Genomic DNA, 18568 nt, shown 5'->3' on the forward strand with positions numbered 1-18568 from the left:
TTCTTCTAAAGTTGTGGTTGGTTAGTGTCTAGGATACAAGTGATGAATATTGAAGACATGTTTCCTTTGTTTCAACTGTTTGCATGGACATGTTTTCCTTCTTCCTTTGCTTTCTCCATCGTTCCTTCAAAGTAGAAGTAATGATTGTCTAAAGTCAAGCCCTTGCTATGCAATCCAAGTAGACCTTGAATTTATTATGCACTGGCTGTCAAACAAGGAAAACGGTGAAAGGCACACGTTTTTTCTTCTATCTCCCCTGAAATCAGGGAAATCTGAAAATACTGTGAAGTTCTTATCATTGAATAACATAGCCATTGCTTGCTCAGTTGAACCAAACGAAGTCATTTGTCATTGTCTGTAAGTAGTTACAACGCCAAGCAAAAAGGTTGCCTTCCTCGGCCAGGATAAAAACACAATGGATGGCCACTGGCCCACCATGATACATGCTTTGGATGGACAACGTTGACTTCTAGAGTCTTCTTTCATTTGCTTCAATGGCACTGCCGAAAGGATTGGAGTGCGTTTTCCTCTATATATATATCCTTCCATCTTAACTTTGGGTCATTGGTCTTTGTCTATTGACCTGCTGTTGAACTTAATGGCTTCCCAAACAAATAGAATAAAGTGGAGAGAGGAGGAAGGAGGGTGCCCTTTGTGACTGTAAACACTGCAGGTCGTGATTCTTAACCTAGGTATGGATAATTCTATATTTCTGCCTCGCTGGGAGAGACTATATGAGCCATATGGGAGAAAACATTGCAGGGCATCACCTCATGTGAATAATTATAGCGATCAATGGTTTCATAAGAGCTCCCCAACTTTGCAGGGCAGCAATGCTTGAATGCCGCTACCTTAGTTAAGCATATGGGCCCTTAAATGAGTTAATGTGCTCCCATCTCAGTCTCCATTGCATTTCAACAAGACCTCCCCAACTTTGCTCTCCTATCAATTTACGAGAATGACAGTTAGAGCTATTAGTTTTTACAAGCAATCGGAGTTTGCTGGGTTAGAACACATCAAGATAGAGATTGTAAGCAATTATTGAAAACTATTTTCGTAAAACACTTAAAACTTCTGAAGCGATTTCATTTTCAACCAAAGCCATTGGAATCGTGACTTCATTCGATTCCTCTTATCTTCTTGCCACCCAAACCGAACATCAACATGATATAATCCTACGATGAAAAAAATAGACAGATCCCATCCTTTCAAATACCCAATGGGAAACAGCAAACTCAAAAAGGTAGGCGAAGTCCACAGTGATTGAAACCAACACAGGATTGCCCAACTAGCAATCTCTTGAACATGATACGAAATCAAATTCTCTAGAATTTGACTTATTCCCGATTACAAAGACAGAAAAGCGACACGCTTCAAATTTTCCCGCAACCAATCCCAGTGATCAAAGTTGGTCTTAAGCAAATAGCATTGAACCTTCTAGTCCAATTCAATGACAAAAATACGTCCTCATGATTCCTCCTCGTCACATTCAAAAACGTTATCCCATCGTGGATGCATATTCGTTTCTCTTTCTATCCTTTGGCGGTCGGTTGGAGTATGGAACTTGTAGTTTAGATGCAGACGGGCCAGTAGCAACAGGTAGGCATCCTCCAAAAGGCAAGTACAAAAGCTATTCTACTTTCTTCTCATGCATCCCGGAAAGCCAATCCTCCTGTTTTTCTTTTGGTTTTTACTCCCTCAGTGTTGGTGAGTAAAAAAGCAAACCAATGAATGGATATCTCAAACAATACAGCTACAATTGCACATATAACTCTTGAAATCACCAGCTGCTATGCATTTTTTAGCCATATATTACAATCTGTTGTCGACCTATACAAAAACCCACCAGGAGTCGATCTCTTAGCATACCCAGTTCAAAATAATCAAGGGAAAAACAGCAACCATCAAACCTCATTCACAGACTTGCTGATTTTGGCATGCAAAACATGTTTAACCTAGTCACCTGATTCAGCAGAAGGTGCATCTATCTGGCCCTATTGATTAAAAGTATCAATATAACAAACATTGTTAGGGGCAGCCTAGGTGCGGGTATATCGAGCTACTACTAGTGCTAGCCTGTTGGCCAAAACTATTATTAGTTGGGTAAAGGAGCTCTGCCTGTGCAAATGAACCATTGGATGGTATGTCCAGCAGCAGGTCCTGATCAGAACTTTCATCCACAAAATGGAGAGAATCCAGCATGAGGGAACTGCCATCAGGAGGCAAGGCAAATAGGCTTCTTGGACTAAAGCAAGAACCATCATTGTCTATGAGTTCTTTGATCTCATAGGTAGCCTTCATGACAATCCTCTTGGGGCTCTTCATTGACTTTGCTTCTGAGAGTAGACAAAAACAAGCTTATGAGAATAGTTGCAAAGCATATCATAAAAGTGGTTCCATACAAGAGAAGTGATGTCCATGGAAGACAATCACTCTTAACTTTCACCACTCATGCTGGTGGTGACTAACTTGCAATATCTCCAGGGGGATTCTCAGAATTAACTATGTCCAGGAAGCATGCAATTTCTACTTGTGGTCGGCATGTTTCAACGAGTGAGCATATACGTGTGCTCTCTATATGTGTTCTTTAACAAACACTGTTCTGATTAAAATGAACTTCTACATATGACGAGAAGGATTTGATACATCTCTGTTGCCACAATTCAATATAAGAGAAAGCAGCCAACATCAGCACAAAATTGATTTTGTGTGCCTATTTGTATCAGCATGTTCCTCTCCCATTAACAAATTTTTCTTAGCTTTTAGAAGTAGAATTTAGTTATTAAACTTTCAGATTCAATGTCACCATTAGTAGTCATTTGCTTCTAAGAGAAAAATAATAGAAAGGATCAACTTGCTCGATAATACATCCAAGATGAGTATATTGCTAACCTGAAAACTTCTGACTTAGGTTGTCACGTGATCTTTTGGCACCAATTAAATTACTCGATGCAACAACATTTGGATTTGGTCCCTTTCCAACAAGAGACTTCCCAGTGCTATTTTTACACTTCTGCAGCCAAAAGGAGAAGGCAATGAGCCATTAAAATCACATGTCCACCTTCCGAGGAATTGATGTTTTCATGCAACAATGTTCCTACTTTAAAAAGATCAATGCAAACCTTGAGTAGATGATAACGCTCCACCCATTTGGACTTTGACAAATTGGACAGTGTAAGCCTTTTCAAAGTCTTACAGTCCTCAGATTTTGCTTCTAAGGAGAGATCAAAGACTCCTTCTGAAAGCAGTTGCTGATAGCAATTTATGTTTTCCTTGAATTGTGGGCTATCAAACATGCTTTTGATGCTGCAAAGACAACAATAAATCATCATCAATCTTGGATTGAGTATATTTAAGTTGAGATTGAATAAGGGGCGATAGGATACTTTGTACAACACATAATCACACACCAAAAAAGGCAAACAGTGGTAATATCATTTTTCAGTGAGCTGACCCCACTCTAATCTATGCTTGGCACACTAAAGGCTTGGTTATAAATGCAAATGCTATCAGGTTCATGATGATATTGACAAATGCAATGACTGACTTGAAAGGCTAATGAATACAGATTTTTTTGAAAAGAAAAATAGATAAAATCAAATGGCAACTGACAGCAAATACAACGCCTTCTGTCTCCTAATTGCTAAAGTGTTCATTTCCCACCATATTAACACTTAGAAATATATTCAATAAGGCATAAGGCTAACCTGTTGGGAAGTTTGGCGGTATCAAGTGGAGGTAGATATTTTAGTAATTGCTGCTGCTCTTCATTTGTCAAGTGTCTTGCAAACTCCTCAAAGTTAAGAATATCCTACACAACCATGAGCAGAATCATGATATGCACACAAGGGGAATGATATTAAAGAATATCTGTTCCACACATATCTAAACATTTGAGACTTTGGTTCACTCCATGAGAGGATTAAATAGATGTGGGGGAAGAGTAGGAGATTATTCAAAAATGATTAGAAAAAAGAAGAAAGTAAACCTTGAAATTTCGGTCTGTGCAAGAAATTGAGTGGCATGTACTTAACAAAAAAGCCACGTGTGATTAGTGATGACAGGAGATAGATACACAGAGAGAAAAAATGCAACTTACATTCAAATCAACACTGCAAAGTGGTGAATTATGACTTCCCAGGATGTGTACTTTTTCATGTGGAGACTTGTCCCTGAAATTCCAAACAGTTGAAAAATGAACCACCAGTACAGTAACAGTTACCAATGTACTATCACTTCTTTCCCATTCCAATACCCCCTAGATCCTAGTAGTAGTCTGAAATGTAAACCTCTGATCAAACCCACTCATCAGCTTATTTTGTGAATATTCTCTATCCACGCTGAAACCTACCCCTGCCTGTATTTATATGTGCACTTGAATTTTAATCATTAGGAGGTGATGTTGATAGAAAAACATCATATCCGGGTTTGACACTGACACTGAGTTTCTTTCCTTGTTCCATGTATTAAAGAAGAATGCCTTTCAAAGTTTTGAAAACATGCGTGGATGAGTTACCTATTAAGTTGCTCTTGCTGCATCCCTTGTCCGCTGAGGTTCTTAGTTTTTACAGTAACAGGATATGTCATATTGACACTCTGGTTTTCATTATGTACAGGAAGGATCACAGGATGGGAATAGGCCTCATTTGTCGAGTATTGTTTGTTCTCGACAGAAAGGGAGCTAGCTTCGGATTCCTCATCTCGAGCTATTGAGCTTGGATGTCTAATGAGAACACTTCCATGTCCTATCTCAACAGAAACCATTGGAGTTTCATTGTCAAAAAGCAAATCCTCTTCTGAAGAGCCTGAGAAGCATGACGACTGCTGCTCATGCAAAATAGTATATAAATCTTTTGTAAGCTTCTCAACTGGAGATGGTTTTGGCCGATTGACACAGGTCCTCTTCCTAGAAGGTACCAAGGAGTCCCACACAACTGATTGGGCTGGACCTGAAGAAAGAACGAGAATACATGTATAAGTCAATACCACCAAGCATGATGAGAGCACAAAACACTGCATAAACCTTTCTAATTAAGTCACTGTCCCCTATAAAACTCAGTCAGTGATAGAAAGCCACGAGTACGAAGCAATTGGTTCCAAAACTGCGGAGCAAAAGTACTAAGCAAATTGGTTAGTTTGGCTCCAGTCACACTCCCACGCATCACTAGCCCCACTAAAAGAGGCGTCAACCGTAATACCATAGTATTACGTCTTTAGTGAGATAAAGTATCATAGCAGCCAGCTTCCAGTATGCTAGCATCCTAGAAAAGCAAGGAAGTCGCTTCTGTTTATTCAGAAAATCAGAGTGAGATTCTTATGAGATGTACCTTGCTGGCACATGGACAGTACTATGATAACCTCTCTTCTTTTTCATTTCCTATAAATTTGGAGCTGCTTCCAGAATTCATTACTTTCTTATACCAAGCACAGCATTCAAGTGAACTAGATATGCAACTAATCCACTCAATTTAACACATGGTAAACAATCACATTATTTGAGAGTCATTCTCTTTTGAGCAATCAAAACACAGAACAAAGATTGATCTTAGTGGGTGCTCAACCTGTCAAATCACTTGCATCTGCACTGCCAAATTGTGCACAACTCTCCGAGTTGGATATGGCTGACCCAGAACTTGACCTGTTACTAGTGTCTTCATCTACAACCTTTCTATAACCTTCGTTGTAATCCAGAGCAACACCTTCAGCAACCCTATGATCATAATTTGGCTTTCTTTTGAGCAGTTTCACTTCTCTGTTCTTGTTCATAGATATACTCTTCAACCTAGAGACCCTGTGATCCTCATAATCATCAGGGCCAGCCCGGGCATGGAGAGGGGTATAGTTTGCTAGTGTTCCCTTTGTCCTCCATCGTGATCCACATGCATTGCACAGAACTGGCTTCTCAGGAGGCCCATTGCGCCAAAGAGGTGTGCCTGTTGGAAGATAGTTGTCAGCAATACACATGCATGTTAAACAAGTTTATCCGCAAAATTGATAGGAGAAGCATTTTAAATTAATATAAATAAACCAAGGAGAAAATATTTCTCATCCAAAACTTGACACAACAAACAGATTAGGCTAGAAGTTCATGCATTTAAGGACTAAAACTTAGCAAATATGTGTGTGTGTGCGTGTGGGCATTAATGTGGTGGTATTGTCCGGCTGTGTCTCTCTTCTGAGAATGAATCACATGCGAGCAGCTCATAATGCTTCAAATGATGGGAATGAGGAGACTACATAAGAGCAAGCCCAGCAATTCAAACCAGAAAAGGCTCTGCTGGACACTGCTGACTCTATTTTATATACAAGAAAACTCAGGTCCACAATGTGATTGCCTCCTCACAGCTGCTAATCCGTCAATAATGGTTGACAAACCACAAGACATTAGCTATAGCCAAGCAGCATAAGCTGAGCTCCTTCAAAGGAGTTCAAGCTGCAGCAAACTTGAGATGAACTCATTTCTTTGGAGTTTACAAGTAGGACCATTGCACTCCCAACAAATGTAACCCAAACAATGACCAAAGTCCAATGGAACAATAAAGGAATTGTTTGATCACTTGGAAGTTCAGACTTTAGAGCAGATTACAGGGCAAAATAATGGAGATATATGTTTCACGTGAACTGAATTGAATTGTTTCAGAGCTTAAGCAGTATAAGACCCCAAAAATGTACAAGAATAAACTTGATAGCAGCAAAGCTTGCCAGAAATGCAACCCAAGAGAAAAGAATACAACAAGAAGTCAGTCAAGAACTCAATAGACAAGAATTTTATCAATAACTTAATAGGACATGCCAAGGAAGTACATTTTCCATTGGATCATTAAGTTCTGCAAAGAAAAACGATACACTTTGACTCGGAATTTGGTCTCCATAAAATCCTATACAGAAACAAGAAAGCCATACTGATCAAACATGTAGTTCCCCTGTATTCAACAGACTCCGAACCCAATTTGCGGTGATGTGATATGTTCAAGCTTTGTTAGAGCGGTCAAAAAACCAAACAAGAGACAGAGTGAAGGGTTTATAGATTCAATAACAAGTTGAAAACAAGAAACAGATGAGTATCTGATGTGTTCAAAGAAACAAAAGACACCCGTTGTTCAGAATCCATGTATAAACAAACAGAACAGCAAGTGTTCTCAATTTATTGTGTCTGTCCGTGTAATCTCTTCCTCGTTGGTCATAGCCATTCTATTTCAATGATACAATTATAGTTCTGTATATACAAAATCAATTACAAGAATATACAAGGAAGGGAAAACAAAAGGTGAACTAAATGGTAATCCAAGTTTTTACAAGAAAAAAAAAAAGAAAAAAAAAAGAGGAGAAACAAGAACTCACTTGTAACTCCACAGTGACAGCAAGGTCCTTGCTTGCCCATATCTCTCTCTTTTTTCCTTGAGTCAAGAAAATTAAAATTCAAAGAAATAATTTACAAGAGAGAGAGAGAGAGAGAATATTAAAACTCAATTTATATAAAGATATAAAAAAAAAAACAGTTGTAGAAAAGATCAAAACTTTGTATAAATTTGTTCTTTATATTCAAGCCTTATGAGGCATACATGAGTGCTTCTTCGGTATATAAGGCTATTTTGCAGCAAACCCAGAAAACAGTGTTTGCAAAAGAAAGTAAAAGCCAAGAAACCCAGAAAGAGTTCTATAATATATACATCACCATGTCTTGCAGTTGAAGGAGGAAAAAAAAATGAAACAAACACAGCAAAGAAAAGAAAAAAATCTAGCAGGAAATGGAAGAGTATTTTCAGCTGGGAATCTGTACAATCCAATGAAGAAGAGAAAAGACCATTTAGAGGAATCTAATAAAAGAGGAAGGTGAAAAATGAGAGAGAAGGAGAGAAGAGGTGCGTGTGTTTTTTGTCTATGTATATGACCTCTTTGTTGTTGTTGTTGTTATATTGTTTATGTAAATGATGATGGGGAGCTTTCTTAGCTTTTGCTTTATTTTATTTTGTTTTTATGTTTATTAAAAGGTTTCAGTTTTTTATATTTATATATATAGGGTAAGAAAGTACTTGATTTTTTAACCTTAAACTGTGAAATGGTTAGGGGAGGGGTAGATTAGTACTAAATGGTGTTTTTATATAAATTTATGTTATTTATTTAAATTATTTTTTATAATTTCAAATCGTTTTAATAATATATATTATTTTAATATATTTTCAAGTAAAAATTATTTTAAAAAACAACTATATTCATTCTTAATAATACTCATACCTCCCTGTGAATATTATTGCTTGTATGGTATTTAGGTTGACTATAGACTTTTTTTTTTTCTTTATTTTGAATTTATTGTTTATCTTTTTTAAAACCTCATAAAATATATAAGAATTATTGTATTTTGAGAAAAAATATGAATTTTTCCAAAACATTCTCTTTTTGTTTAAATTATTGTGATTTTTGGAATGAGCTTTTATGTATCAAAGTCATATCCATCTTGATTACATGTTAAAAATACTTTCATATTAAAATGGAGTATTTTTAAAAAAAACAATCCCTACTTTTATTTTAAGAATTAATTAAAATAATAAAAGAGATAGCGGTCTTATTAATACTCAAAAAATACATTAATTATTATTATTATTATTATTATTATTGAGAAGCACATTGAAATGAGTTGAGGAAGGTGTAAGAGAAAAGCTACAAAAAAATTTGAAAGAAAAAAAGAAAAAGAAAGAGAGTTTGTGTGGCTTCACTTTGTTTTGAAGGTTCTTACTCGACAAGGAAAGGATAATATATATATATATATATATATAGTTCGAAGACTCTTATTTATGTATGGGATGGCATGATGTTGATAAAAATTAAATGGGTCTTTTTCAATAAAGGCCAATGCTTAGACACCATTCCTCGTGACCATCCGTGGTCACAGCTTATTTGTTACCGTATGATTTGCTAAACGATTTGAAAAGGGACCCACTAAATGTGATTTTTGCCCTTTCTGTCCTTTTAGATCAGAAGGTGATCAAGCAAAATCTGAATGCATTGCAAATTCCTTCGAAAAATCATTTTTCATCCTTTTTCAAACTATGACCTGAACATACTAAAAAATTGGATTCCATGGATTATGTTATGTTATGTAGCTTCGTTGTTCATAAGCTCTTTTTTTATTAAAAAAAAATTAGCATTTTTTTTTCCTTTTGATTTTGTGTTTTTTCCTTTAATTTCATCCTTATTTTTTTTAATAATAATTTGGATTGTCTTTTAACCGATCAAGTCGATTGAATCACGTTAAAACTATTTATACACAGTTTAATTTTAAACTCGGGTAGGCAAGAAACTAGGTCGAGAGGTTCTTTCTGTCAATTTCATCTCTCTTTCTTTTCTTAATTTTATCCTCAAACTTATTTTGCCGGATAATCGGGTTGTTTTCGAACCGGCTAAATTGACTAGATCATGTCGAGACAACTCCCACACTATTTTGTTTTAAACTCGGGCTAGGCAAGAAGTTTGGTTGGCAAGTTTTTTTCCTGTCAATTTCATCCCTTTTTTTTTCTCAATTTTATCCTACCAATCAATAGGGGTGTCTTTGGACCGACCAAGTCGATTGGGTCATGCCAGGCCAACTCTCACATGATTTGATTTTAAACTCAGGCAAAATAAGAAGTTGGATAAGGAGGTTTCAAGGTTAACTCGCTGAGCCGAATTTAATAACAATCCCAAATATTTTTATATGACCTGGATATTTTCTTTTATATATATATATATATATATATATTAGACTTGCAGTATAGCGCGATGTGTAAACTAGTATTGTTTCTATTACAAATTTTTTTTAAAAAAAAATAGGAGGACATAATAGTGTCTGCGCATATAGATATCCCATGAATTTGACAAATTTTGTTTACTTTGGAATTAAGTTAGCTAGGGAGTGAACCCTATTCAATTTCTCTCCCCAATAATGAACTATGAAAATCTTCATGTCTGGAGGCAGCACAACAATTAGACTAGATAGGTAGCGTGCACTACACAGCAGGTCAGATCAAATTTTTTCAACGCAAAATAAAAAATATTCAAGCGACGATAATTTAAGACAACCCGAGTTAAATTAACCAAAACGTGACTTAGGATATGAGACCGAAAGAACCCGTAAAAAAAATTGTAAAGTTCAAGACCAAATAACCTAAAGTCAAGGATGAAAAAAAAAACTTAAAAAAATATAACGCCGAAGAAGAAAACTTGAGTCAACTCGAGTTAACTTGATGAACCAACAATCTATGATATGAGATCAGAATTAAAAAAAAAAAGAATTTCAAAAGGATGACATAGTAAAAAAACCAAAGTTCAATAAAAAAAACATAAAAAAACCCATGAGCCAATTCGGGTTAACTCTACCAACCCGCTCTCGAAATAACCAAACAGTAAGAAAAGTAAAAAAAAAATGACAAAGCTTAAGGACAAATAATTCAATGTAAAATAATGAAACTAAAAGAAAAAAGGTCATAGAAAAATCAAGGAAAAAAAATCTAAGTCAATACAGGTTAACTCGACTAACCCGCCACATGCGATGTGAGATTGAGATAAAAAAATTAGATCTCTAAAGGACGGGCCTAATAAAAAAGGTACAAGTTAAATAAAAAAAATATAATGAATGAAATGTAAGCTGACCCGGGTTTGCTTGACCAGCCTGCTCTCGAAATAAACCCCACGGAAAGAAAAGCAAAAAATCACATAGCTCAAGAGCCAATAATTTAACATCAAAGTATGAAATTGTTAAAAAAAAATCAATTTCATAAAAAAAATTTGAGGAAAAACAATTTGAAGCAACCATGGTTAACTTGACCAGCCTATTACCCGAGATATAAGATCATGATAACTCAACAAAAAAAAAAGTTAAGGGCTTAATAACTAAATTTCAAATGATGAATTTGAAAAAAAAAATTAATTTTCAATAAAAAATTGCTTTGTTGAAAGGCAACTACGAAAAAATAACAAAGTAAAATATTCAACCGTAAAATAATTTAAAACTCAAACAATACAGACCAAACATGGTATAAAAAATGAAAGAAAATAATTAGGGGCTAAATAGGAAAACAAAAAAAAAACTAAGAAAATGATAAAGAAAAGTTATTGAAATTTTGAAAAAAAAAAGACAAATCAAGAAAAGGATAAGAACATAGAAATCAAAAGAACAGGGACAAAAAATGAATTAAGAAAACAAATGCAATAAAATTAAAAGGGATGAAATTGTAAAAAAAAAAATCAAGAAAAGTATATAGTACAAAAATAGAGCAATTAAAAGTAGAGAGACCAAATCGGATAAAAAAATCAAATTGAAAAAATATCTAGGGTCAAAATTAAAAAAAATCCAAATTTCAAAAAGCATCAAAAACCAAATAAACAATAATTAACAGAAGAAGAATATATTCGTTTGGCATCCATCTAAGAATAGATCAATGCCTAAAAAATCATGGCTTAACCCGATGATCTTGATGCAATGATTTCTTGGAGGAAGAAAAAACCTTTTCTTTTCTTTTTCGTTCCTTCCCTCTTATTACACATAAGGTTTTGGGCTTGCTACGTAATTCTGAGGTTGCTCTCATTCGTCCTTTATTGTGAAAACATGTTATATTAAAATTAAGATTTAAAAAGGAAAACTTCAGTAAATCATGATAGATGTATATTTATTCTTCTAAAAAAAATCAATGAATTAACTATTAAAAATAATATAATCTTTTTATAATGTTCATTAGCCGTTAAGAAGGAACTTATTTTCTTATATTTTTAAAACATAATAAAATAATTGTCAATGAATTGACATGGTCTTTTCACCGTGGTAGAAAAAAAAATTATTTGGACGCGTCATAGCCGCGGGTCTTCAATCTAATATTAATTTAATTTGGGTAGAGTAGACAAAAAAAAAAAAAAAGTATGCAAAAGGTATTCAGTAGCATAGGTGGGTCCCAAGCAAAACTCACACCTGGTGCTGGTCCATGATCGACCGGTCTTCTTCGCTTCTTCCTTTTTAAAGTCTGCTTTAAGGCTAAATTGTTGCGTGTAAGAACTCACACTGAAAGACAAAAAAACAAAAAAACAAAAACCTCGTTTTTCACTGTTTAATAATAATAACTTGTAAATCATGGAGTAATTTAAATGACCATATGATATTGCAAAATTATCTCTGTTTAGTCTCATATTTAATTATTTAAATGACCATATGATATCGCAAAATTATTTTTATTATGATTGTACTTTTTACCTTTTATTAAAGATTTGTTGGTTAATCTTTAAAATTAAGTTGATTTTTTTTATTAACCCAAAAATAATCAAATTACACATGCCAAGATAATGAATTATGGAATATAAAAGTTAAATATCTATTTTTATTATAAAAAAAAACTAATCAACTAAATCATTTTTCGCTCAATCCTATTTCACTTGTGAATCAATAGAAAAAATTAAAAAAAATGCATTGCTTTCATTTAAACATAAAAAATTCTATTATTTTTTTATTTTATAATTCATCACAAAGATTTATTGATGCCTAGATGACATGAATCTTAAAAATAAATAAACCTTTCTTTAAAATAAAATCGAGACTTGGTTGAATTAGTTTCAAGAAGTCCATACGATCTTCATCACGCCACGTGTACATCTGAGATGATAGGGTGCATGATTGGAGCAATACAATGCACCGTAGGAAGCCATCTGTGATCTTATTAATTGACTATAAAGAAACCAGAAGGCGTCTTTAAGAGGGTAGAAAAACCTAATCTCAGCAACAACCAATGAGGACGCGTGAAATGTCCAAAAATGCCCTCACCTCATAGCGGTGAGAAAAAAACCGAAAAACTGAGAAAACTAAAAAAATCAGAAAAAAATAACTGAAAAAACCGAACCGTGAAAAAAACCCGATTAAAATTTTAAAAAACCAGCCGGTTCGGTTCGAACCGAACCCAAACCGAAAAAAAACCGAGCCAAACTGGTTTGAACCGGTTTTTGACCTAAAAAACCGAACTGAACCGAAACCAGTTGGTTTGAACCGGTTTCGATTTTTTTTTTAAAAATCAGTTTGGTTACTTTTTTTTTATAAAAACCGAACCAAACTGAAAATGATCAGTCTTAGTTTAAGAGTGTGATTGTTGTTATTTTTCAAAGTATTTTTTACTCAGAAAAATATCAAAATAATAATTTTTTATTTTTAAAAAATTATTTTTGATATTAACATATTAAAATGATTTGAAAATATCAAAAAATATTAATTTTAAAAAAAACTTTCAAACTTTTTTAAAATTATTTTTAAAACGTAAAAACAGCGGCTGCAGCCAATGAGATTGCTATTGCAAGTGTGCAGTGTTTTCCTGTGGCTGTGTCACTACACAACCATTGCCATCCATTTGATAGAATTATGAGTCACTTCAAGAGTCTTTGATAATGCGGCTTTTATCCTATTTATCAAAAATTTATATATTATCTTGAGATAAAAACTCAAAGTTACGCTTAAAAAAGAAAATAGAGCTTGAAAGCTAATATTTAAGAGATAAATACTTAAAAGTACATTTTAAAAAATCAATTTTATATATATATAAACAAAACTCCAATATGTTTTTATGTTAAACTTTATATTCACGGTAATGGATTTTCACATGTGGCTCGCACATGACTTACAAAAAAAAAAAATTACAATAATTAATGATTTTTTAATTTTAAAGGAGTTTTATTTTAATGTATTTTCAGATAAAAAATACTTTAAAAAATAATTACTAATACACTAACAAACACGCTTTAAACGGTTGAGATCATTGCTAGGTATAACTATTGTTTTTTTTTTATAACCAGAGATATCCGGGTCAGTTTACGCGCACCACAACTAATCTCCGGGTCCACTGAACATCTTGCAAGCCCAGTGGACATGTAAGGCACCGTGAGGGTGATAGACATGTACAAAAAGGATCGAACCTGGATACAAAGAAAGGAAACAAGTCCCTTTCCCTGCTAGATCACGACCTCAAGTAAACTATTGTTCGACAAGTATGGGGTGACACTGGGCAGGCAGATCATTGATGATAGAGATTAATTTGTTGGTGAGATCGATCGATCTCTAATGGTGTTGTTTTAGGCAAAGAGAACTTCAATGGCAAAGAGGTCAGCTTTTCCTTTTATTGATTTGTTCTTAGACTGATGCTAATTCGTCAAGGTTTGAATGGATCATGGGGCTACCTTGTCTCGAATTATCTCCTTGTTAGAATAGAATTATGCACTAATCAATTTCTTTCCGCCCCCCTCCCAAAGAAAAAACAAAAAAGAACAAAAAAAAAAACATATCCCCACGTCTGCCCTCTCCCTCCTTTTGTTATTTATTTATGTATCTATACAATAGAGGGCACCACACACACACACACACACACAGATATTTATATATATAGGCAAGCTGAGATTTCATAGTATAACTAATTCTTCATTGTTTTTACATTTTAAAAAAAATTTAAAATTTAAATTTTTTTTATTTAGTGTTTTTAGATATTTTAATATATTTATAAGTAAAAAGTAATTTAAAAAGTAACAAACGATTATATTTTTAAAATGACACAATTTTCCATCTAAGGCAGTGAAGCACATCCCACCAATCCGTCAACGATAAAGCAAGAGAGTGGGTGCATTGTTTCAATCATGACTTTTAATTTGATCAAAAGAATTCAGATAAGCTATTTGACCGAAGGTTATTAATTCTGTTTTGTTTTGTTTGAAATTGCTAAAATATTTTATATCAATTTAAAAAATGGAATAAAATATAAAAAATTTCATCTCATTTTAAATCTTTGTTTGTTCCGAATTTTTCGGTTAAATTCCGCTCGGAACGTTCCAATTTCATTTCAAATATTCCGTTCCGCTCTTGAAAAGCCATTGAATCAAATTGAACCTTGTTCAATTTGATTAATTAAACCACCCAATTATAAAAAGTTCTTTTTCATTACTATTTTCAATAACAATGATATTGATAATAATATTGAAAATTATTATTACTATTTTCATTAACAATGATATTAATTTTTTAAAATTAGATTTATCACTAATATATATGGTTTATATTCATGTTGTTTTTTTTCATGTTTATACTTTGTAGGAATTTGAGCAAAACAAGGGATGCTTTAGATTCCATTAGCATTGATAACATTGACTTAACTTTATATTTAAAATATTTGTGTTAAAACATTTTATTTTTATAATATTTTGATATTTTGTTTAAGTTGAATTATTTTAAGTTAAAAACCTATTTAATCTTGACTATTTAGGAATATTTTAAAATTTGAAATTATATTTGTTTGGCATTGTGTATGTATTGCATAATTTATAATTAATTTATCTTGAATTTGAACTATGTTTGTTGAATATATATATATATATAAACAATACAATCCCGAAACGGCACGTCGAAACACTCCGAAACTGAAACATTCCATTTCAATTGAAAAAACGAAACACCTATAAAAACAGAATTGACAACCTTGATTTGAAACTAAAATCATGCATGTTCATAAAAAAAATATAGATATTTTAAAACTAATCAAGGATTTCGCATGGATAATAAAGGACATTGTTCATAATAAAATAAATAAATAAAAGAAAAGAAAAGGAGAAAAAAGAACTCATCAAACCCCTCATTTCGAATATGAAATTCCAGTCTAATTAAGCTTGCACGAAATTCGCTAGCCAGTGGAGGCATTGGCGCAATATTGCTGCTGATATGTATTTTTTTTTTTAGTTTAATATGGGTGTCCGGGCCAGTTTGCGCGCACCTCGACTAATCTCACGGGCTCTGAAGTTAACGACCATGTAAGCCTCCAGTGGCCATCATATGAGCAACCACAGGGCTCGAATCTGAGACCACAGAGAAAGCAAACCTTTTAGTTCCAAACTTTTATTATTGGGCCACCATCTAGATGGTTGATAAGTACAATTTTTTTTTATTTTATATAAACTGACGCTAATATCGTAATATTATATATTCAGGTAGTCGGTAATTGATTAATGGCTTTGCTTTTTCGAATTTAACCTTTTCCTTGTAAAGTACTCTGTGCACCATACAAACGTATATTAAATAAGTTGGTGTGTTAAATTTTCAGAACACTTGTGTGTTTTTGTCTAGGATATTTTGTGGCTTAGGTCCAAAAAAAATTGAGCATAAAAATATAATATTTAGATCATACAAAATATTTTGATATTGTCAAATAAACTTGGTATAAAAAACTTTCAATCCAACTCTTTATCTAACCCAAATTTTAAATAAAATGTCTAGCATATTTTGAATCCAAGAATCTATTTTTTAAACCTATTTTAACCTAAAAACATCTAATAAACAATCTTAGAATCTTAATAGATTTGTTCTTGACTAAAAACACCTTAAATAGGTAAAAAATAAAAATTTATCAACTCTAATCTACTTTTTTTATTATTATTGTAATATAAAAACTCAAAAATATCTCAATGATGCTCCTTTCATCAATAGGAATACATTGACACCAAATTTTTGTAATTTCCTAAGAACCGCCTTTTCTTTCCTTTACTATTTTTCAATGATTCTTTCACCTCTCTCAAAGTCGAGGAATGAAATATGAACTAAGTAAAGTATTGTTTCAAACACATAAAATTATCAAACTAGAAGGATCAAGAAAGAAATTGAAAAAATCTGAAAAGAAAATTCTTTTAAAAAATTGATCAAAGAACAATGTAAAAAAAGCTTGTATTTTTGCCTCATCATCAATTCTAGTCCCTTTATTTTTAATTTATCACAAACAATAAATTTAAATTTATTTTTGTAAAATCAAGAACTAACCAAAATGTCAAGATGTTTTTTTTAGTCCATGATAACCCCTTAGAAAGAAATATAAAACAAATTGATGCAAACAAGAGCAAATGATTGTGATGTTTGTTATAAGTTAAAACTTTCAAAGACCAAGAACACTATAAATATAAGGAGACTCTTAAAATACATAATTTATTCATTTATGTCTTCACTTTTCAAAAGTCTATGACATCTCTTTATATAGAAAAAAAAAACTAGAAAATCCTAATAATATTGAATAGAAAAAACTAAAATAGGAAACTATTCTCTTAAAATAAGAAAGAAAAAACTGAAAAAGCAAGAAAACAAAAATAGAAAATAATAAAATTAACTAAGAAAAATATTTTTTCTTCTAAGAAGCTCTTGCATCACAAATTATCAAGTTTAATCCCCAATCAATGTAATATGAAATAATAAAATAAAAAAAATGATGATCAAAGTAAAAACAAACTTGAAGTATAAAAAATTCTCAAAACAACATGGAAATGTCATGTAATGGAATACAAATCCTCAATGTTTGTGAGGTGGTGAATAGTGAAATCCCATCTCTTTTGTAAGGTAATTAAGAAATTGTCATGTAATTTGTTGTGAGTTGAATTATTTTTCCAACACAACACAAAAAAAAAGTATTGAGGATCTGCAATGAAAAATAAATGTGTGTTTTTACTAAAACACACCTATAAACATACAAAAAAAATAATAGTTTTTCAAGTCAATGTTCATTATCTAATCAAGACTGGAGCCAATTTGATTTTTAAGAGCTTGTGGCATATTAACCGATCTCGATTAACCTAGATTAATTGTCAAATTCGCTACTCGATTCACAAGCATGACCACAATACACTAACCTAGTTTGCTAGTTGTCTCTTTCTTTTCCACTTTCCTTTTTATTTCTCGTGACGTACCTTCATTAGCCTCGGGTTAGACAAAACTTGAGATTAAATTAAGAGTCATTATAAAAATAGAGATAAAATTGAAAAATAGAGCTTGCCCTGGATTGAAAATTGGAATTCAATTAAAATTTTATTATAGATTCAGGGATTATAAAGTTAATTCTCAACCAAGATAGATAACTGTCAAAGGACTTAAATGAAAAAAAAACTATGGTTATTAAAAGAAATGAAACAGTAAAATATCCATGCCAATTAATTTATTTCTTATAATGTAATGTAATGAGTCTTTATTATAATAAGCACCACCGCCTTTTGTATTTATTTCCAAATCACGAAATGACCACATTGGCAGTGACTCATGATCTTGCACACATTTTAGGTCCAAATTTAACAGGTTCATGCACCAGAGATGGGCCAGGAAACCCCACTCAGAGCTTGAACGGGTACGATTATACAATGTGTAAGGGTGTCATTGGTGGAAGGAGGGAGATGCAGAGATGCTGAGCCAGTAGATGTCACCCACGTCAGCTTGGCAAAAGACAAGCTAATAGAAAGATAGCACTTATTTGCGTCATGGTTCATGCCCGTCCACACCTACCCATGACAGGAACTGTCCATTGAGAGTTGAGACTGCAAACCTGGTAGAAAAATATTGGAAAGATAATAAATATATCAATACTTTATATTGTTGGTTTTTAAAAAATATATTAAAATAATATATTTTTTATTTTTTAAAATTTATTTTTAAGTCAGTGCATTAAAAATAATTCAAAAACATAAAAAAATTAATTTAAAATAAAAAAATAATTTTTTTTTCAAAACGCTTTTGAAATACAAAAATAAACAGGTTCTAAAACACAGGCTTTCAATTAAA

The 18568-nt window shown here is 32.7% G+C and overlaps 1 protein-coding gene across 1 annotated transcript; it reads right to left on the reverse strand.

Annotated features, from left to right (window-relative positions):
* Positions 1–1768: 1768 nt before the first annotated feature.
* Positions 1769–7915, reverse strand: LOC18094561 (GATA transcription factor 26). Its single transcript, XM_052456002.1, has 8 exons — positions 7342–7915; positions 5562–5933; positions 4517–4949; positions 4100–4172; positions 3708–3811; positions 3123–3306; positions 2893–3013; positions 1769–2336 (listed from the first exon to the last, which is right to left on the reverse strand). The coding sequence occupies exons 1-8, from the start codon at positions 7379–7381 to the stop codon at positions 2029–2031; spliced, it is 1635 nt and encodes a 544-aa protein (XP_052311962.1). The 5' UTR covers positions 7382–7915; the 3' UTR covers positions 1769–2028.
* Positions 7916–18568: the final 10653 nt, after the last annotated feature.

The sequence above is a fragment of the Populus trichocarpa genome, chromosome 1 (genome assembly GCF_000002775.5).
Source record: "Populus trichocarpa isolate Nisqually-1 chromosome 1, P.trichocarpa_v4.1, whole genome shotgun sequence".
Taxonomy (NCBI): domain Eukaryota; kingdom Viridiplantae; phylum Streptophyta; class Magnoliopsida; order Malpighiales; family Salicaceae; genus Populus; species Populus trichocarpa.

Coding starts and splice junctions, on each gene's coding strand:
- LOC18094561 (XM_052456002.1), bottom strand. CDS start 7,381: ATGGGCAAGCAAGGACCTTGCTGTCACTGTGGAGTTACAA. Junction 3,812..4,099: donor TTTGCAGTGTTGATTTGAAT/GTAAGTTGCATT, acceptor ATGGTTGTGTAG/GATATTCTTAACTTTGAGGA. Junction 3,307..3,707: donor ACCGCCAAACTTCCCAACAG/GTTAGCCTTATG, acceptor TTGTCTTTGCAG/CATCAAAAGCATGTTTGATA.